The sequence below is a fragment of the Panthera tigris genome, chromosome C2, assembly GCF_018350195.1.
Source record: "Panthera tigris isolate Pti1 chromosome C2, P.tigris_Pti1_mat1.1, whole genome shotgun sequence".
In the NCBI taxonomy this organism is placed as follows: Eukaryota; Metazoa; Chordata; class Mammalia; order Carnivora; family Felidae; genus Panthera; species Panthera tigris.
The window spans coordinates 120,483,366-120,505,735 of record NC_056668.1 but is presented as its reverse complement, the minus strand read 5'-3'; the positions used below and the strand labels follow the sequence as shown (position 1 = coordinate 120,505,735).

The window sequence follows — 22,370 nt, the reverse complement described above, 5'->3', positions numbered from 1 at the left end:
AGCTGTCAGCACAGAACCCGACACAGGGCTCGAACCCACGAACTGTGAGATCACGACCTCAGCCAAAGTCGGGCACCCAACTGACTGAGCCACCCAGGCATCCCTCAACTTTTTAAAAAAATGGACAAGACTAAAATGTGCCAAAGGATGCACATTTAGGTAATAAAACTATTTAAAAATGCAAGGAAGTGATTACTATAAAAACAGGGATAATGGTTAATTATAGAGGAGAGAGGGTATAGTTATTTGCATGGGACATGGCTTCTGGGTTATACTTCTTGATCTGGCGATGGTTATAAGACTGTTTGCCTTAAAGTAATTCATTAGTCATACATTTGCTTTTTGATTTTTCTGTAACTGGTATTTATTTATTTTTTAATTTATTTATTGTTTAATTTACATCCAAGTTAGTTAGCATATGGTGGTGCCACAATGATTTCAGGAGTAGATTCCTTAATGCCCCTTACCCATTTACACCATCCCCTCTCCCACAACCCCTCCAGCAACCCTCTGTTTGTTCTCTATATTTGAGACTTTCATGTTTTGTTCCCCTCCCCATTTTTATATTATTTTTGCTTCCCTTCCCTTATGTTCTTCTGTTTTGTATCTTAAATTCTTCATGAGTGAAGTCGTATGGTATTTGTCTTTCTCTGATTTCACTTAGCATAATACCTTCTAGTTCCATCCACGCAGTTGCAAATGGCAAGATTTCATTCTGATTACTGAGTAATACTCCATTGTATGTATGTATGTGTGTATATATATATATATATGTATGTATATACATATACATATATCACATATATGTATGTACATATACATATATCACACACCACATCTTCTTTATCCATTTATCCCCTGATGGACATTTGGGCTCTTTCCATACTCTGGTTATTGTCGACAGCACTGCTATAAATACTGGGGTGCTCATAGGCCTCTTCAAAACAGTATACCAGGTATCCCTTGGATAAATACCTAGTAATGCAATCGCTAGGTCAGAGGATAGTTCTATTTGTAATTTTTTGAGGAACCTCCATACTGTTTTCCAGAGTGGTTGCACCAGTTTGCATTCCCACCAGCAGTGCAAGAGATTCTCTTTCTCTGCATCCTCGCCAATATCTGTTGTTGCCTGAGTTGTTAATATTGGCATTCTGACAGGTGTGAGGTGGTAACTCACTGTGGTTTTGATTTATATTTCCCTGATGATGAGGGATACTGTGCATTTTTTCATGTGTCAGGTGGCCATCTGGATGTCTTCTTTGGAGAAGTGTCTATTCATGTCTTTTGCCCATTTCTTCACTGGATTATTTGTTTTCTGGGTGTTGAGTTTGGTAAGTTCTTTATAGATTTTGGATACTAACCCTTTATTTGATATGTCGTTTGCAAATATCTTCTCCCATTCCGTCAGTTGCCTTTTAGTTTTGCTGATCGTTTCCTTCGCTGTGCAGCTTTTTATTTTGCTGAGGTCCCAATAGTTCATTTTTGCTTTGTTTCTCTTGCCTCCAGAGACATGTTGAGTAAGAAGTTGCTGCGGCCAAGATCAAAGAGGTTTTTGCCTGCTTTCTCGAGGATTTTGATGGCTTCCTGTCTTACACTGAGGTCTTTCATCCATTTTGAGTTTATTTTTGTGTATGGTGTAAGAAAGTGGTCCAGGTTCATTCTTCTGCATGTCACTGTCCAGTTTTCCCAGCACTACTTGCTGAAGAGACTGTCTTTATTCCATTGGATAGTCTTTCCTGCTCTGTCAAAGATTAGTTGGCCATAGGTTTCTGGGTCCATTTCTGTGTTCTCTATTCTGTTCCACTGATCTGAGCATCTGTTTTTGTGCCAGTATGTAACTGAATTATATTTTACAAAAAAAACCCTAGCAAACAAAACATGACATTTGAAACAGATAGAAATTTGAATACTACATATTTGATATTAAGGAATTATCATTAATTTTCCTAGGTATAACAATGATATTGTAGATATATTTAAAAAGGAGTTAAGATACCAGTACAGAGATTTATGATGAAAATGATAGGATGCCAGGGATTTGCTTTACAATACAGGAGGGAGTATATACAAAATGAGATATGCCATGAATTGATTGTTGTTGAAGTTCAGAGATGTGCACACACAGGAGGTTCATGATACCAGTCATCTACTTCTGCATTTTAAATTCTCTAAATTAAATAGTCTTTTAAAGAGAGAGAAAAAAGAATGGTTTGAGCATATCTTTGATTATTTATAATGGTTTAGTCCTATCCTCAGTTTCCTATACTCAGCTCAGCTTTCTCAGGAAGGGGTGTTTAAACATCACAATACCCTATTAATATAAAGGACAACTCAACATACACAATATGTAACTCTGGATCCTACTGCAGTTCTCATCTAGATGAGTGACAGAACCATCCACCCAATCACCCTAACCAAAAACCAGATTCATCCTACGTTCTTCTAATTCCTTTTCTAATGAATCAATCTAATTGTATCAAATCTAATCTACTTCAAGGCCTAACTAGCTTTTGAATTTCACTTCTCTAAGTTCTCTCTGCCCTAGGTTCAGGCCCTCATCATCTCTCTAAGAGTATCACTAGAGCCTTATAAGGGTTCTCCTTTGTGCTGTCTAGAGCCATTCCAATCCCTCCTCCATAAGGCCATTATGGTGATCTTTCTACGTAAACTGGATCACGGCCTATTCAGTTTAAAATCAGTGGTAATGGCAAATAGTAAATACTTACTGAATGCTACGTATGTGCTAGTTACTGTTCTAAGTAATTTCATTTTTGAAAAAGAATCTACCAATTCCCATTTGCTACATATATTTTCACACAAAGCCCCTCTCTATGCTGATTTGCCCTCAGTGTTTGGGGTATTTAGGATACAAATGGCTAGCCATATGTAAATATGTATAATTAGTACAAGGTAGGCAAAAAAAGTAAATAAGAACTGTTAAAAATAGTGCATGAGTTATTTCTGAAAGAAATATGTTGTGTATGGGGTTTTATATTTATGCTAAGAAGTGGATAATGGTTTAAGTAAATAAAATTCTCAACTCCATGTTTATAAACTTTTTAAAAGCCAGGGATGGAGCAGGGTTGTTGTTTTTCATGTAATTCTAGGTCTTTTTTAAAAAGGGAGCAATAAGAGGCGCCTGGGTGGCTCAGTTGGTTAAGCGTCCGACTTTGGCTTAGGTCATGATCTCACAGTTCATGGGTTCAAGCCCTGCATTGGGCTCTGTGCCAACAGCTCAGAACCTGGAGCCTGACACAGATTCTGTGTGTGTGTGTGTCTCTCTCTGCCCCTCCCCAACTTGTGCTCTTTCAAAAACAAATAAACATTTTTAAAAAAAATAAAAAGGGAGCAATAAGATAATCATAGCATAGTGTAGGGCGATCACCTGACTAATTTGCCTTCTATTGTCAGACATGGGTAATATTTAAAGGAAGAAACTAAACACAGTCCTTAAATAGGAAAAACTAGAAACTAGACTTTCAATAGCTGATGAACATGACCTTGAAACAAATACAAGACCATATATAAGAATTTTATAAGATTAGTTCAGTTAATGAAATAAGATTTAATTATAAAATATAAATAGAAAATAAAATAATTTTATAAGATTTTTTAGGATTTTATAAAAATATATTTTTATATATTTTATAAAAATATAAAGATAAAATAATTTTATACAATCAGTTCATGAACTTGAAGAAAACTGGTTAAATACCAACATTGGTAAACTATTTATTAGCTATGTATTTTGAACAGTTTACTTCATTTAGCTCTGACCCATGATACTCCTCTGCCTGAAAAACAGAAATACAAGTGCCTGTCTCACAAGGCTGCTATGAGGAAGGATTAAACTCTTCATGAGTTACCAGAATTTTCATGAGCAATACAAAACTGAAGGATACTACTCAGCCCTGGCTGAATCAAGAAATTAAACTTGGCCAATAAACACATAAAAAGACGCTTAACATCAATAACCATTAGGGAAATGCAAACAAAACCCCAATGAGATTAGGATGGCTATTATCAAAAACAAAAAGAAGTGTTGTGAGAATGTGGAGGAACTGGAACCTTTGTACATTGCTGGTGACAATGTAAATGGTGCAGTAGCTATAAAAAATACTACAATGGTTCCTCAAACACTTAAACATAGAATTACCATCTGATCCAGTAATTTTACTTTGTGTTATTACAGCTAAAGAAATTAAAAATAGGGACTCCAACAGATACTTACTATACCCACCTTCACAGCAACAATATTCACAATAGTCAAAAGGTGAAAACAACCCAAATGTCCATCAACATATGAATAAACAAAATGTAGTACATGCATATAATGGAACATTATTTAGCCGTAACAAAGAATGAAATCCTGATACATGCTCTAACATTAATAAACCTTAAAGACATGGTAAGTAAAATAAGTCAGAGATGAAAGAGTAAATACTATATGATTCCTCCCACATGAAATAGAAATAGTCAAGTTCATAGAGACAGAGAGTAAAACTATGGTTACTGGAGCTGGGGGAGGGGGAAGTGGGGAGTTATTGTTTACTGGGTACAGGATTTCAGTATGGGATGGTGAAAAAGTTCTGGAGATGGATAGTGGTGATAGGTGAACAATAGTTTATTATTTATTTACTCAGTGGTTCTTTTGGTTTTAAACTTCTTTATGTTTTGTTGTCTTTTATGCTTAAGTGTTGATGGTGTCATGGCTTCATTAGCCAGTATATTTTTGTAAAATAAGATGCCATGGTTTTAGCATTTCATCATTAGTTATGGCTAAAAACCCAAATTCAATATACAAAGGATCATGCCTCTCAGTAAAACATTTACAAATTCTATTGTTCTTCATTCTTTAAATCACTCCCACTTCAAATCTGGTTTACTACTATCATGGTCACATTCAGAAAAGGTCTGCCTTTTCTTGAGAAAATAGTTCAGGAATGCTCATTTCACCATCATAAAATGAGAGTTAAAGACAAAATAGTATAAAGTTTGCTTTCTAATGTAGTTAGTAATTTTATTTTATTTTATTTTTTTTAAGTATATTTTTGACAGAGAGAGAGCGTGCGCGCGTGCGCATGAGTGGGGGAGGCGCAGAGAGAGGGAGACACAGAATCTGAAGCAGGCTCCAGGCTCTGAGCTGTCAGCATAGAGCCAGATGTAGAGCCGGGGCTCGAACTCACGGACCGTGAGATCATGACCTGAGCCGAAGTGGGATGCTCAACCAACTGAGCCACCCAGGCGCCCCTGTGGTTAATAATTTTAAATAATAAACTTAAAACTAAGCCTATTTAAAAATTTTACATAATTGTGAAATGCTATAAAAATAAATGCCAAAAAAGTATATATTTCACATGTATTCTGTGTGATTTTCAGTTATATTACACAAATTAACCTTAAAGAGTAACTCAAATTAGGTCAAACACCTAAATGTAGGAGCAAAAACTATAAAACTCTTAGAAGAAAACACAGGCTAAGGCTTCATGATTTTGGCTTTTTCAATTGTTTTTTAAAGATGACACCAAAAGCATAAGCAATACAAGAATCAAAAAACATATATTAAACCCAACCAAAATTAAAAACTTTGTATTTCAAAGGACACCATCAAGTAGGTGAAAAGATAACTGAGACAGAATAAGACATTTTTTTGCAAATCATATATCTGATAAGGATCTTGCCTCTATAATACATATAGAACTCTTACAACTCAATAATTAAAGACCAAAGGATTTAGAAAGACTTTTTCAAAGACGATATATAAAGGTCCTATAAGCACATGAAAAGATGCTCAACAGCATTAGCCATTAGGGAAATGCAAATCAAAACCATGATGAAATATCATTTCACATCCACAAGGATGGCTCTATAAAAAAGACAAATAATAAGTGTTGGATAGATGTGGAGAAATTGGAAGCTGTTGCTGGTGGGAATGTAAAATGGTACAGCTACTCCAGAAGACAGCCTGTCAGTTACTCAAAAGGCTAAAGAATTACCATATGACCTTGCAATTCCATTCCCAGGTATATATATAAAAAGAAAAATGAAAACTTGTTCACAAATGTTCAAAGCAGCATCATTCATAATAGCCAAAAAGCAGAAACGACTCAAATATCCAACTTTAATGAACAAATACACAAAATGTGGTATATCCACACCATGGAATAAAAAGGAATAACATACTAATATATGCCACAACATGGATGAATCTTGAAAATATGCTAAATAAGGGGAGCCTGGGTGGCTCAATCGGTTAAGCATCTGACTTCAGCTCAGGTCATGATCTTACAACTCGTGGGCTCAAGCCCCATGTCAGGCTCTGTGCTGACAACTCAGAGCCTGGAGCCTGCTTCAGATTTTGTGCCTCCCTCTCTCTGCCCATCTTCTGCTCATGCTTTCTTTCTCTCTCAAAAATAAACATTAAAAAAAAAAAAAAAAAGAAAATATGCTAAATGAAAGAAGTCAATTACAAGCTTAACCAAGGCAAAGAGTCCTATTTCCTTGATATCAATTCTGTTAAGTTTCAGCCCTGGGGAAGAAATGTCTTTGGTGTAATATCTATGTGTATGGAGATGAAATGGGAGGTACAAAGGGATTTGGAAGATTGGCAAGCTTCAACTTGCTAGGTGCTCCTTGGATAATCTTCATTTCAGTGCCCTCATTACCTCCCTAATTCATTCTCGCTTTTTTAAAATTAAAAAAAAATTTTTTAATGTTTATTTTTGAAAGAGACAAGTGCGAGTAGGGGAGGGGCAGAGAGAGAGGGAGACACAGAATACAAAGCAGGCTCTGCACTGCCAGCACAGAGCCCGATGTGGGCCAGAACCCAGGAATCGTGAGATCATGACCCAAGCCGAAGTCAGATGATCAACTGACTGAGCCACCCAGCTGCCCTATTCTTGCTTTTTATACTTGTTACCTCTAAGCCTAGAGCCTCTCCATTTCAGTCAGTATAGGGAAGAATGGTTTCCATTTCCAATTCTGACTTCTCCAATGCATATTTTGGGATGTGAATTTCTCTACTACCACTTGTCCTTTATTGTAACCACAATGGCTTTCATCTAATTGGAAAATCTATATCTTTACCACTTTTTATAGCACTTTTAGAGATATACTTCCTTTTATTATTTTTTACATGAAAATTTCGATAGGATTTTAGGGTTTTGGGTATAAACATGATGTTCAGTCTATCATCTTAAATTGGAAGCTCACTATCTTTTTTTTTTTTTTTTTTTTTTTTTTAAGTAGGCTTCACGCCCAGTGCAGGACTCAATGCAAGGCTTGAACTCTCAACCCTGAGATCAAGACCTAAGCTGAGATCAAGAGTCCGATGCTTAGGGGTGCTTGGGTGGCTCAGCTGGTTGAACATCCAACTTCAGCTCAGGTCATGATCTCATAGTTCATGGGTTTGAGCTCTGCATCAGGCTCTGTGCTAACAGCTCAGAGCCTGGGGCCTGCATCAGATTCTGTGTCTCCCTTTCTCTCTGCCCCTCCCCTGCTTGCGCTCTGTCTCCCTCAAAAATAAATAAACCTTAAAAAAAATTAAAAAAAAAAAAGAGTCTGACATTTAACCAACTGAGCCACCCAGGTGTCCAACTCACTATCTGAATCTTAGAGTTTACTTTACTTAAGTTTTCTCAGAATCGAGCTATTTGGAACACCAGGACCCTCTTTCCAAATAACACCAAAATATGGCTACAGGGTATAAACACTATGATCTCTATTAGTTTATTAATATAATAAAGAAACCAGTAGGAAGTGTTCTTTACCAAATAAAGCCAAATTGAGAAAAAAAAAGGAAAATAAATAGAAAACAAAACTACTAATATGGTATAGTTTGAAATGCATGTTAACTTTTATAACTTCGTTTGAAGTATTCAGATGAATTATATCCAAAGAATATTATCTTTCCAGGTGCTTAACTAGAACCTATAACCACTGTCTTTTTATATTTTCCCAATAATGATTTATTTTTATTTACAAAAGTAATAAAAACTTCATTTCCCACTTAAATGAGCCAACAAGAATATGTAAATCAGCAAAATAATTTCATGTGGTAATTTAGTAAAACAATTTAGAAAAAACTCTTTACTTTCCTGGAAGTATGTATCCATTGTGTTGGGTATGGGTGGAAGAGGAGGTGTGAAATGGGAAATAAATATTTATTCCTTATGGATCTTCATTCTCTCCCTCCTTGGGTTATATCATTTAGGCTTGCGACCACTTATGTGCTAATGATACTACTTATATACTAATGATATCATCACTTAGATAACTAATAAACTTATTGAACTTCATTATGTCTAAAACAAAATTCTTCCCAAACCTACTCCTAAATACACTAAATGTAAATGGCATCAATATTCACCTAGCTGTTCATGTAAAACAACCAAAGCTATCCTTTATTTCTCCTCTTCCTTCCTTTAATCTATCAATAAATTTTGTTGGTTCTATGTCTATCATTTATCCATTTTTTTTCCCATCTCCACTGCCAGGCCACTGTCCTCTGCAATAGTCTTCTGATTTTCCTGCTTTTGTCCTTGTCTCCTTAGAATCCATTTACCCCTCAGTAGCCAGTGACTTAAATCATGCCATTTCCCTGCTGAAAATCCTCCTTAGAACAGAAACCAAACTCCCTACCAGGACCTGCAAAGGTCTTTCATCATGATCTGAACCCTGCCTACCTCTCCACCCTCATGTCATATCACTCTGCTTTTCAAACTATCTCCAGGCCACTGTGCTTCCCCAAATACATCAACCTGGTTCCTCAGTTGGGAGCTTTACATTTGCCACTCCCTCTGCCCAGAATCCCTGTCTCCCCCACCTCACCTAATCTATTTAGCAGCCTGACTCCTTTGCATTCAAATATCACCTCCCTTGTGAGGCTTTCTCCAAGGTAGCCACAATCACTTTTCTTATTTTTTTTGTATACCACTTACTGTAATCTAAAAATAATCTGGGGTGCCTGGGTGGCTCAGTTGGTTAAGCATCTGACTTTGGCTCAGGTTATGATCTCACGGCTGTGAGTCTGACCCCACGTCGGGCTCTGTGCTGACAGCTCAGAGCCTGGAGCCTGCTTCAGATTCTGTGTCTCTCTCTTTCTCTCTACACCTGCCCTGCTCACATTCTGTCTCTCTCAAAAATAAACATTAAACAAAATTTAAAAAAAAATAAAAATAAAAATAATCGTATTTGCTTATTATACTCCCTCCCCCCCCATATAAGCTCTCTAAGGGCAGACTTACCTGTCTTGTTTATTATTCTCTCCAATGCTTAGAACATAAGCTAGTACATATTAAAAATGTTTGCTAAATGAACAATTTCATAAACATCATTGAAGCTGTACACATATTAACTATACTGATTTTGATTACTATTAGCTTATTACAGTTTACATTAGTTAATTATAAATTATTAGTTTATTATAAATAAGTGGAATTCTAACTTTTCCACCAACAAAAAGATATTGAGATTACATGAGCCTACAGGAAGAATACAACACTAGCGTGCCAAATCTTCATTTAAGACAAGAACAAAAAAAAACACCCACAAGCTGCCATTGCCACCTGTGGGGCACCCAGGACCTTCTGAATCCCTCAGCAGAGGTCCAAATGGAAAATTAGACCTGGAAGAGATGCATGTAGAAGACACCATCAGATTCTGTCCAAAGGAAGAAAGAGAGAGTGAACAAACATCTTTCAGGATTAAACCCCCAGACAAGAACAGAAAGGGGATTTTCACATCTTCTTCTACGAGCTCTCTGAAAAGAAGTCCAGTGGATCAGAATACAGGGAAAAAACTAATGAGAATCCCTCAAAGGATCCTTTACCTACCAAACAAGATTTCTTCAGAAACTGACTTGCTCTCACAAATGACCTTGACAAAGGAACAGCTGTGTAAGACATACTTAAAGTTGTACTGTCAAGTGGTAAGATGAGGATAAAAACATTGAACGTATCTCTATATACTGATATATAAATCCCTGAAGAAAACAAATACAAATACTTACAGATATAATATTAAATCAACATACAAAACATTGAAGAGATAAAGACTAGTCTATGGTTGAGAGCTGGCTTTTTGAACCTCAACTCTGGGAGAAGGGAAACAAAGATGTTTCATAGCATTACAGAAGAACACACTGCATTTGGAGGAAAATAAACATTTGTAAGAAAAACAATAGGGGTGCCTGGGTGGCTCAGTCAGTTAAGTGTCTGACTCTTGATTTCAGCTCAGGTCATGATCTCATGGTTCCTGATGAAGCCCTCGTTGGGCTCTGCACAGACAGCATGGAGCCTGCTTGGAATTCTTTCTCTCCTCTCTCTCTGCCCCTCCCTTGCTTGCATTCTCTCTTTCTCCCTCTCTATAAATATAAATAAATAAACATTAAAAAAAATCACATGCAGTAATCTTCGTGACTTGATTGTGGGGGTGGGGGTGGGATTCATTGTAGAAAAGTTACATTAAAAAATAAAAAGAATAAAAATCACTAGAAAAAAAGGTCACTGAATCATATGCAAAAAGGAAAAGTTGAATCAGTGTTTATATCAACAAACTCAATCTGGCACTTTTATATGTGATCTTTAGAGGTCTTTCTTATGAAGGAGTGTAAATAGAATCATGTTTTTTATATTGTTGGCAGTACATAAGGGCCACCAATCATAACTAATGAAAAGTACTATAAAAGGCCTTATGCATTGCTGAATACATCATAAGAACTTGTACTGCTGCCCTTTCTAGGGATAAACACAAAGACTAGCAGGAGCTAGAAAGAGGAATTTCCATTAGGTAGGAAGAAAAGAATATATTTCCCCATATATTTCTATATGATATAGCAGTTCCTCAGACATTATTTTATCTGTTCAAAACAATTAAGAACCAAGAAGCAAGCAACAAATGCCACAAAGGAACAGAAGTACAGCCAGTCCCAATGCAAGAAAACACACATTTTAAAAAATACATATCGCCTCAAGGTCCTCACTCAGAGTCTTCTCATTTTTATTTTAGACTGAATGTTAATGCATTTGGCTACCTAGTTTCTCAGGGCACAGCAAATCAGAGGTGGCAAACTAGAAAAGAGATAAGACAGAAAACTATTTATTATCCTGAGAGCAAATGACCTAACAAAAGAACAGAGATTAAAACACCACTGGAAAAAGGAGTTAAAAGATCTTAGAATCAAAAATCAAAAATTAAATTTAGAAAGCATAGCTGGGGAAGTTTTATTTAAGATAGTAAGTAACAACCTTAGAGAATTCCTGCCTCGAAGACAACAGGTCTTATTTTAATATAGTGCCACACTGGGGCACTATAGAGCCCCTCGTGGCTCTTATATAGAGCCACCTGGGTGGCTCAGTTGGTTAAGCATTCAACTCTTGATTTTGGCTCAGGTCATGATCTCAGGGTTAGTGAGATTGAGCCCCACACTGGGCTCTGTGTTTACAGTGCAGAGCCTGCTTGGGATTCTCTCTCTCCCTCTCTCTCTGCCCTTCCCTGCCTTGTGTTCTCTCTCTCTCTCTCAAAAATAAATAAACTTAAAAAAAAAACCCAGCACAACATTAATATGGTACCTCATGTAGTGGCTTTCATGGCATACTGAACTTTAATGACCCTACATGATCGTTTTTATTCCTGGAGTTTCTGACTTGGTGGACATTCATACTGCATTCAATACTCCACAGGTGATTCTTTTTTTTTTCTAATTTTTTTTTAACGTTTTATTTATTTTTGAGACAAAGAGAGACAGAGCATGAACAGGGGAGGGGCAGAGAGAGAGGGAGACACAGAATCGGAAGCAGGCTCCAGGCTCTGAGCCATCAGCCCAGAGCCCGATGCGGGGCTCGAACTCACGGACCGCGAGATCGTGACCTGAGCTGAAGTCGGACGCTTAACCGACTGAGCCACCCAGGCGCCCCTCCACAGGTGATTCTGATGCACACTGAGAAACACTGTCCTAATAGTCTAAGGAAATGTTATATTGTACTCGACTTATTAGTTAAGAAAGAAGTGAGAATTTACTACAATCTTTAAATGTGTTCAATAAAACTTCTTTTTAAAAAATCTGGGCATGTTGAGGTAACGTCGAATATTCACTTTGGTAGGACACTTCATCCTCCAAAAGGAGGGAGAGGGCTAAATAATACACTACCAACAGCCAATCTACTAACAGGATGATTTCTTTTGAACCTATGTAAATATAATGAATTTATGTAATGACAAATGAAATACAACACTCACTGAGGTATGAAATAATGGCAGAAACTCAATTAAGTCCTGTGAAGAAAAACATCTCTAATTAAACTAGAATCGTCCAGACATCAAACTCCTCTCTACACAGTAGCATCTCTCAAACAAAACACTTAACGCTTATACTCACCTTTCTGAAAAATCAGAATCTATAAATTCTCTAGCTCGTTTTCTATCACTAAAAAGAAAAAAAAAAGATAGCATAAAAAGAACAGGTATTTAAACACAACTTTACTTTATGAATAATTTACTGTAACTTGTCTAGTTTCACAGCAAATATATCAAAACACAAAACCTAACAAACATGAAAGATATGTCCATAAAATAAAAACTATAATTTTATCATAGGAGTAAGAGATCACAACATAATAAAATTTATCATAGGATCAAAAAGACCACAATATAATACTGTAGGCTGAAATGAGCTCGAGGAATATGGGAAGAAATGTTGCAGACTTAGAAAGGCACAGAAAGTATGACTCATTCCAGAACAACAGAGCAATCATTCCACCCCTAATATGAAACACAGCTGGGCTGAAAATACCCAAACCCTGGCCATCTCTAAAGCAGGCCAACACGACTGGCACAGGCATGGCTTTCATGTTATAATCTCTCAAGGCTGTGCAGAAATCCAAGGTAACTTCTAGGTCCTCATGTATTAAGGACTGAATAGAGGCCATGGGATTACAGGTGATGGTGTCGTTTCATCTCATTTGATAGTGGAAAAGGATGTACTCATATGAAACTATTCTGTCTCTAATGTGTGTTTATATGTGTATACACATGAAGATGTATATGGCTTAAAACACTTTGCCAGAATTATTTAACATCCTGGGAACAAGCAAGCTCTTACACAACCAAAATTTACTGTCTGCTAACTCACAATTGTAAGTCAAACAGAACTACGAGTACAGTATGTCACCATGAAAATAACTTCTAAAGTGACAAAATGAAGTTTTGAGTCCTTTATCTTAAGATTTTTTTCTTTTACAGGACGATTAAATGGTAAAATGACAAGGAGCAGAGAAAGGCTGGGTAAGGGTATCTACAGGCAGAGATGAAACATGTAAAAGTTTAATACTAAAAGTGGTAAATGAATAACGCAAGGGATATTGATTTAACTGTCCAGTGTTTTAAAAGGATCAAGAAAAAACTCAATAAAAATTTTAATGTATTTGGCTTCTTTTCCCTAGTTCCTTTTCTGGTTTTTAAGGAAATAAAAAGTTACAGGAAATTCGGAGGATAGCCAACACTTAATATAAAACTCTTTTCTTATGTTTATTAAAACAATATAGTTCGTGCATCTCCAAAGCAGCTAAATGTGATAATCATAAAAACAGTACTTTTTGAGAGGTGAAAAAGTCAGAAGACACAGGTACAAATTATTGTATTTAAAAATGATTGCTCCATAAATGATTCATATCTGAGATATAAAGTGAAATAAAACAGGTGATTTTAAAGGCCACACATTAGTTTTTAAGGACTAGACTAACATGAAACAAGAACAGAACACAAGAGAGTGAGAGGAAAAGATCACAGCTTAAAAAAAGTTTTAAAAATGGTTAACTTGCAACAACAGTCTTACCCTGGGACCCAGCCAGTAGCTTCTGCTATGTGTGTCTGAGTAACCATTGCTGGTGCAGGGGTATATGGACTCCCAATCAGAACACTTCCTGAACTGGTTAGTCTCTGTGGTGTGCTTATAATCTATAAGGTTAGGACACAGAAAATAATATCCTTAATTATAAAGAAAAGCATACATGTAGAAAATCATGTTGATTGCTAAGCTACATATAAGGAGGAAATCTCACTGCCTAAAATGTACTTAATATCCATCATCTAAATCATAAACTTTGATTTGCTTATATTCTAGGAACTTAAAGCACAAGTATCTTGAATAGTGATATGGTTTCAGGTTTCAGCAAGTGAACAGCAATTTGGAAGGATTAAGTTGGTAACTAACAATGTTTTAAAAATGAGAAAAGCAAGAAGCTTTCTTTGAAATTACAGAACCTAACTGCAGTTGAACTTGATGTATTCAAACTAGGGCAACAGTAAATTGGATCTTCATGTCCAAATATATACAAAGGCATTATGCAACTTAGCTTGTTATTATTATATTTATTTTAAAAAAATTTTAATATTTATTCATTTTTGAGACACAGACAGAGTGTGAGTGGGAGAAGGGCAGAGAGAGAGGGAGACAGAATCTGAAGCAGGCTCCAGGCTCTGAGCTGTTAGTACAGAGCCCAATGTAGGGCTCCAACTCATGGACTGCAGGATCATGACCTGAACTGAAGTTGGACGCTTAACTGACTGAGCCACCCAAGTGCCCCATGTTTTAAATGTTTTTTATTTTTGAGAGAGAGCATGTATGTGCACATGGGAGAGTGGGGCAGGGTGGGGGGAAAGAGAGGGAGACAGAGGATCTGAAGGGGCTCTGCGTTGACAGCAGAGAGCCCCATGTGGGGCCTGAACTCACAAACCAGGAGATCCTGATCTGAGCTGAAGTTAGAAGCTTAACTGAGCCACCCAGGCTCCCCACAATTTGGATTATTATACAGATGCAATTTTATCTTCTTTTTCAAGAGCGTTTCCTCATGTCATTAAATATTCTTTGAAGACATTGTATTTGTTACTAATTTTTTTTTTAATTTGAGAGGGAGTGTGAGGGAGAGCCTGAGTTGGGGAGAGAGAGAAAGAGAGAGAGAGAGAGAGAGAGAGAGAGAGACAGACAGAGAGACAGAGAGAGAGACACAGAGAGAGAGAGAGAGAATTCTAAACAGGCTCCACACTCAGCTTGGAGCCCGAGGCAGGGCTCAATCCCACGACCCGGTGATCACAACCTGAGTCGAAATCAAGAGTCAAACACTCAACTGACAGAGCCACCCAGATGCTCCTCTTCAAACACATTTTAATGGTAAAACATTTGATTTACTGTTCCCTACTGTTAGATACATATGGATGTTCAATTATCCAATAGTATAAACAATACTGTGATGAACATTTTTGTACAATGATCTTAGTCTTAATTTCTATTTCCTAAGGACAGACTCCAGAAAGGTAACTAATGGAACTAAGGATACAGACATTTAAAAAAAGTTCTTTGATATATGTTACCAAAACGCTTCTTAGACTTCACTGGTAAATAGACCATGTTTCTTTCCAAAAATGTTTATAATAATTAATACAAAAAACAATTTAGTATTTTAGTAATATCTTTAAAAGTATTTTTGTCAAAAAATTAAGGGCATGCTCCAGTGAAGGGGGTGTTAATGAAACAATATTCGCCCCATGTGAATAACCGTCAAAGAATGAGCTGCTGGGCACAAAGGGATGCTCTTTTTTTTTTTCATTCCAACCCAGAGGCACGGGACTGTCCCTACCTGGGCAACCCCAGATCTTTGGATTTTCTAAGGGAAGAGATTCTATTTTTGTATACTTTTGAAAATTTCCACAATAGTAAGGTTCTGTTTAAGTCCCAATTAAGAGAGAAAAGCATCTATGTAACACATAATTTTTAAATGACAGATCTTAAAAGAAATAATTCTACTTCTACTGCCTTATGTAGGTCAAAATATTAATTAATTTTTGTCTCCCTGATCAAATGACACCTGTTTCTGCAAGCTGGGTGTAAGTCTAGTCATTAAGTTAGTTGCTAATGTGCTCCGTAAAGAACAAAGAGAAGGATCCATTTGTATTTCAAGTTCAGTTCAGACTTGGTTTTTAAATGTTTGTTTATTTATTTTTGAGATAGAGTACATGCAGGGGCATAAGCAGTGGAGAGGCAAAGTGAGAGGGAGAGAGAGAATCCCAAGAAGGCTCTGCACTGTTAGCACAGAGCCGACCTGGGGCTCAGGCCCATCAACCACAAAATCATGAGCTGAGCAGAAATCAAGAGTGTGGGGTTTAACCAACTGAGCCACCCAGAGGCCTGCAGACTTGGTTTTTAAAGTCTCGTCAGGGTGCCTGGGTGGCTCAGTCGGTTGAGGGTCTGATTCTGGCTCAGGTCATGATCTCACGGTTTGTGGGCTGGAGCCCTATATCAGGCTCTCTGTGGTCAGTGTGGAGCCTGCTTTGGATCCTTTCTCTCTCTCTGCCCCTGTCCTCGTTTGCTCACACATGCACGCGCTCTCTCTCCCTCAAAAACATTAAAAAAAAGAAGAACTTATTAAAAAAAATAAAGTCTTGCCAACATTTATTCATTTGCTAAATATTTAAGAACTTTAGTTACCTCTGTTTGTGTGTATTTTGTGAATTTGGGGCTAGGGAGATATTACTATATACAAATGTCTAGGAAATAATTTTAGTAAGTTAATTCTATAGATAAGAAAATAAAAACAAAAGACAAGAAACACTGATAGGTATCTGGGGAATTCTGATTCTCTACTATATTCCAAGGACTATTAAATGAGGAATGCAGAAGTTTACCTCATGAAAAAATATGAATACTGGACAATGTGTTTGTACCTCCTACCCCCTCTACACATTCCACCTCACCTCCGCACCTCCATTTCAGTGTACCATCTTTAAGGGTAGAGTGAATGTTTGCAGAGCCTCATACACTGCTAGGAGATATTCACAGAAAAGGCACAGCAAATACTTAATGAACTGAAACCGAAGACTTAGCTCTTAAAATGAAAATAAAGGAGCTTCTTTATTCACTGGTATGCCAAAGGTCCACACAAAATCCAGTAAGGAAATACTCTACAATATAAAGGATATCATTCTCAACAATCACTACATCACACGTTCAAATGTCCTATATCATGCCGACCTTGAGTGTGAAGCTTAAGAAGGAAAATTTGAGTATTTGATGAGTCTTTGTCTACTCTATTTCTAGAACAGGAGACAAAACAAATCTAAGCATTCCAATTTACCCTTGAAATAGACTGCATAATTTGTGCAGTATTATTTTTTTTATTTCAGAGAACGTGCAAGTGGGGGGAGGGGGCAGAGGGGGGGGGAGAGAGAGAAAGAGCATCTTTTTTTTTTTTAATGTTTATTTATTTTTGAGAGAGACAGAGAGACAGAGCTCGAGCATGGGAGGGGCAGAGAGAGAGGGAACCTGAAGCAGGCTCCAGGCTCTGAGCTGTCAACACAGAACCCAACGTGGGGCTTGAACTCACGAACTGCAAGATCATGACCTGAGCCAAAGTCAGACGCTTAACCAATTGAGCCACCCAGGAGCTTAGACTTTTAAGAAGACTCTACGCTCACCATGGAACCTGATGCGGGGCTTGATCCCACGACTCTGGGATCATGACCTGAGCTAAAATCAAGAGTTGGATGTTCAACTGACTGAGCCAACCAGGGGCCCCTGTGCAATATTATTACTAAATTCTTTTTCTATATCTGTTATCGGTAGCCTACAGGCTCAGTTTACCCAATTTAAAGGGCTTTGTAGAAAAGTAAAGATGAAGAGAGGATGAAGGAAAATAGGACATAGAAAAAAACTACTTATCATTACTGAGAAGGGCTTTGTAAATGAATTGCTATGTTCTGGCTTATTCTTTTCTTCCTCAATGTTAAACTGTCAGCTGATATTCTTTGCTGATCTGAGAGTGATTAACAATACTCTATTCCTTTCTCTCAGCACAGTGCCTGGTGTGTCCTTAATAATAGAAATCCTTAGGGGCGCCTGGGTGGCGCAGTCGGTTAAGCGTCCGACTTCAGCCAGGTCACGATCTCGTGGTCCGTGGGTTCGAGCCCCGCGTCAGGCTCTGGGCTGATGGCTCGGAGCCTGGAGCCTGTTTCCGATTCTGTGTCTCCCTCTCTCTCTGCCCCTCCCCTGTTCATGGTCTGTCTCTCTCTGTCCCAAAAATAAATAAAAAACGTTGAAAAAAAAAATAATAGAAATCCTTAGTAAACATTTCCTGAATGAACAAATTGGAGGAATGATGGACTTGAACTAAAATGACAATTTAGAAGTTCGTGTGAGATGCAATGAGTTCCTAAATTAGGACAATGACAGTGAAACTTAAGAAACAAAATCAAAGAAAAGTCAACAGAACTTGATCAACCACTGAATGCAGGAAAATTACATAGGTGATGGTCCAGATATGCTTTATTAAAACTGAACCATAATTGTGAAATCCCAAGTTGAAATTAGAGGTAATTACTTCCTATATTCTGTTGATCTAATAAGGAAAATGAACACTTATTTTAAATTTAAGTGCCCACCTCTCCCCATGCCCAAAGACATCCTTAATTTAAATGTAATTATGTGGTTTTTTTGACAATAGATTACAGTTGGGTTATGAAAATCATACAGCAACTGAACCTCATTCGGAAGATTTTCTGCCTTTAATCAATATATCTTACGTACTACTGCCATCTACAGTAAGAGCCAAGAGACTGTAGTAGCCTTGTACTGTAGCTACACTGGTGGGGAACAGCATAAAGTATGGACTTGTCCAATCACTACATTGTACACCTGAAATTAATGTAATATTGTGTGTCAATGATACTTCAATTTAAAAAAAGAAAAACAAACTAAGGGAATATCTGTATTCTGAAGGGAAAAAATCTATATAATTATAAGGGATTATAATAAAGGATTTCATTATTTCACAAAACTTTAGTTTTCACTATAAGAAACATGTACTTAAAAATTTTTTTTTAATGTTTATTTATTTTTGAGAGAGAGACAGAGCACAAGTGGGGGAGGGGTGAGAGAGAGGAAGACACAGAATCTGAAACAGGCTCCACGCTCTGAGCGGTAAGCACAGAGCCTGACGCGGGGCTCGAACCCATGGACTGAGAGATCATGACCTGAGCCAAAGTCGTATGCTTAACTGACTGAGCCACCCAGGCTCCCCAAGAAACATGTACTTTTTAACCATGTTAAAATACAGTTATGAGATTATCATACATACGCTGTGTGTGTGTGTGTGTGTGTGTGTGTGTATAAAACAGGATACCTTTAAGTAGAGGGCAAGTATCCCAAACTAACACAGTTATTGCTAAACTAGTTTCTATTAACACAGAAAACTACTTACTCTCTTCTTGGGGCTATTTGAAATTTCTATCTACCATTAAGACTTGGCTTGCAAGGAGACATGTGAAATTTAAAGGGCAAGTGGAGAAAGACAACTGTAAGAAGCAAATGGGTGAGGTTTAGTCAAGAATTTTTCAACTTAAAAAAATGCTTTTTTAATCACAGATGAGAGATTGAGGGTGAAGGGACAATATTCGGAAGAGACAAGCAACAGAAGAGAGAAATGGCACTAAGTGGGATTCTACAACAATTAGGAGGTCAAAAAGAAAGCTCTCATTCCTGTCTAAGAACTAAGAACTGTAAAAAACACCTCAGAATTAAGGAGACAAATTAAGGCCTGGCTTAAAGAGCCCCAATCTCCTTCCCTTCTTCTGACCTTTGTTTTGCTGACTCTCAGGTTTGTAGTAATGGAGTAAGACCACCTATCATCGTCAAAACTGAAGTATAAAGTTAGTTCCATACACATTAGTTCAAATGGACAATGGAAAGAAAAACTGTCACCAAAAGAGGAATTCAAATTTGAGCCGTGGCAGTATCACTAAAATACTGACAGGAAACAGTTTCTCCAGGAAACAGTTTCTCAAAACAGAGGAGTACTGTAAGGATGAAACTCGTAAGAGTTTGGGCATGTTTATTTAATTTTCGTGTTTATATAAAAGCCTTTCAAAATACAGACTTTAAAGTCAGGTGCCTTATCTCATTTGCACCCACTGCAGGGGCTGGTGAGAAGCAAAAGCTCAGTAATGTCTGAAACATACCCTGAACTACCTACAAATGGGGACACTTACCTGAGCTTAAGTCTCCATGTGGTTTGGAGCTAGATAACATTCTTCACATTACTTAGAGTAAATTGTGTAAGATCTTTGGCTTGAATTTTTTAGATAATTAACAGTCCTCAAGTGATCAAGAAAAATGTCATTTCTAGAATGTCTTAAAATCTCAAAGATTTGCTGAAGTCACTAAGTATGTTAAAATATATTTTTGCCTGAATAATGTTGCACTCAACAGAGTCCACAATAGTGAGTATTATGGGCAAAATGTATCCTTATTGCTCTGTAGATGAGAACATATGCAAGCGCTGACAATGAAGGTTTACTATTCAAGTGTTTACATGCTTTTGCTAAAGGTGGGTGAGACCATTACAGTAAGTAGCTTTTAGAGAAATTGCATGCAACTTTGTTTATAAATAAAGCTTTCTAAAAGTGCTGTATAGTTCAAGCTCTTGCATAATTAAATAATTAATGGAATACCTTCAGAGTAACAGTTAAACATTTTTCATTTTTCATTCATTATTTCTACTGCCGAAGATTAATAGCTCTCAATATAGATGAACTGCTGGGTCATATTCAATTTATAGGAGAGTACGCAGTTTAGGGCAATAAAAGTTATTTTATAAGAAAAAAGAGAACATAAAACATAACAGATTTGAACCAATTTAATCAAACAATTTAAAAACAAGAGAATCCTCACACAGGGAGCAAAAAAACCTTGATATTACACATCCAGAAATCACATATTCAAATACATGAAAATTAAACACTGAAGAGCACAGTGGCTTTCTTTTTCTCAAGATTTAACCAGTTATATTCAGATGAAAACAAAATTTTTTCAAAAAGTGACTGAGTTAAGAAATGAACGGGAATTTTTTACCTACAGCTTTAAATTTTAAACTTTAATTTTAAATTAGTCTTGCCCACGCAAAATTTCCAATTCTAAGATTTGATGATTTTCTTACCATTTGGGGTCCAACATTCACATTTATTGGTCCTAAGGTTTTTGGTAAAATCTTTGTTGGTGAGTTGGTGCTGGAAACTGGAAACGCAACAAATGAAATGTTACCTGAAATGATACCAAATATGAGGTTAATGTCTGCAATATCAAGGCCACCTTCTATCTATACATTCGTGCTCCTAACCCCAGTTTTGCTTTAGTAATTATAATTATCTTAATAATTTAAGTTATATATAAGAAGCCTTACTGAAAAGCCATACTAATGATTGCTTTCTTGTAGTGAATACAATTACTTCTGAATAGGAAAACTATAAAATAAATAGTTCAGTCTGCCTGACAGACTTTTAGTGGGTTTTTTGAGGAAAAAACATAATGCAATACATAATGCAAATCACAGTTTGTATCACAGTTGAGAAATCCAGTTAGGTCTTTATTAGGTATCATAGAATAAAAAGAAGTATGAAGTAGAATATGAAGTAAAATATCCATTAGAATTTATTTATATTTATAGTATAATAGAAAATAGTTATACTAAAAATTAACATGTTTTCAAAATGAGACGGTAGTTTTTTGAGGTTTTATACTAGAGAAAAAAAAATATGATGCTACCTAGTTAGTGATATCAGAAACTATGGGATGTGCACAGTGTTTTCAAGTGATTTCAACACTTTAAATCAAAAAAAATTTTTTTAATGTATGTTTATTTTTGAGAAAAAGAGAAGGAGCATGAGCAGGGTTGGGCCAGAGACAGAAGGAGACAGAGAATCCAAAGCAGGCTCCAGGCTCTGAGCTATCAGCACAGAGCCCAAAGCGGGACTCAAACTCACAGATGGAGAGATCATGATCGGAGCCGAAGTCAGATGCTTAACAGACTGAGCCACCCAGGCGCCCCTCTTTGAATTTCAAATTAAGGCAGCCAAGTGCTACTCCTGAGATGAAAAACTAACCTATAATTTTCTGAACTGTATCAATTATTAACTCCTCTGGACAAACTTCAGTTTATCAATGTTTTTCTTAGTAACCTAATATAACAAAAGAGATCACCCAAGAAAGTATCTGAAAGAGGTTCAATATTGAAACTCTGGGGGAAAAAAATGACAATTAAGGAAACCAGGCCATCAGGCTATATTATAGCTTCTCTTCCTGGACCTGTGAACCTATCTGCACCCTCACATATTTTTACTTCTTTCTGAGTGGAAATTCTCAAATTACTTTAGTGTCTCTGCACGTCCTGTCTTCTCAGGGGTCTCACTCATCAGTTATTTACTCTGTCTCCTGAGTTTTCGACTGCACCATTGGCTTCTCCCCTTCAGTTTCTTTCTCTGTCCATTTATCCTCTATCATTTTCCCTCAATACCCACATTTAAAAATAAAATTCCTTATCTTCTTGACG

General features: G+C 36.8%; 1 protein-coding gene across 11 annotated transcripts in view; it reads right to left on the bottom strand.

Annotated features, from left to right (window-relative positions):
* The window catches only part of TFDP2 (transcription factor Dp-2), a 188,498-nt gene that overhangs the window by 41,350 nt on the left and 124,778 nt on the right, over nt 1-22,370 (bottom strand). For 10 of the 11 annotated variants that reach the window (XM_042998662.1, XM_007086342.3, XM_007086341.3 and 7 more), the window contains 3 exons: nt 20,982-21,085; nt 13,832-13,953; nt 12,377-12,424 (listed from right to left, as the gene is read on the bottom strand). In XM_042998662.1, the coding sequence (XP_042854596.1) occupies nt 12,377-12,424; nt 13,832-13,953; nt 20,982-21,085 (274 nt within the window). The remainder of the gene's footprint in view (nt 1-12,376; nt 12,425-13,831; nt 13,954-20,981; nt 21,086-22,370) is intronic. The other variant, XM_042998659.1, reaches the window with a different exon arrangement.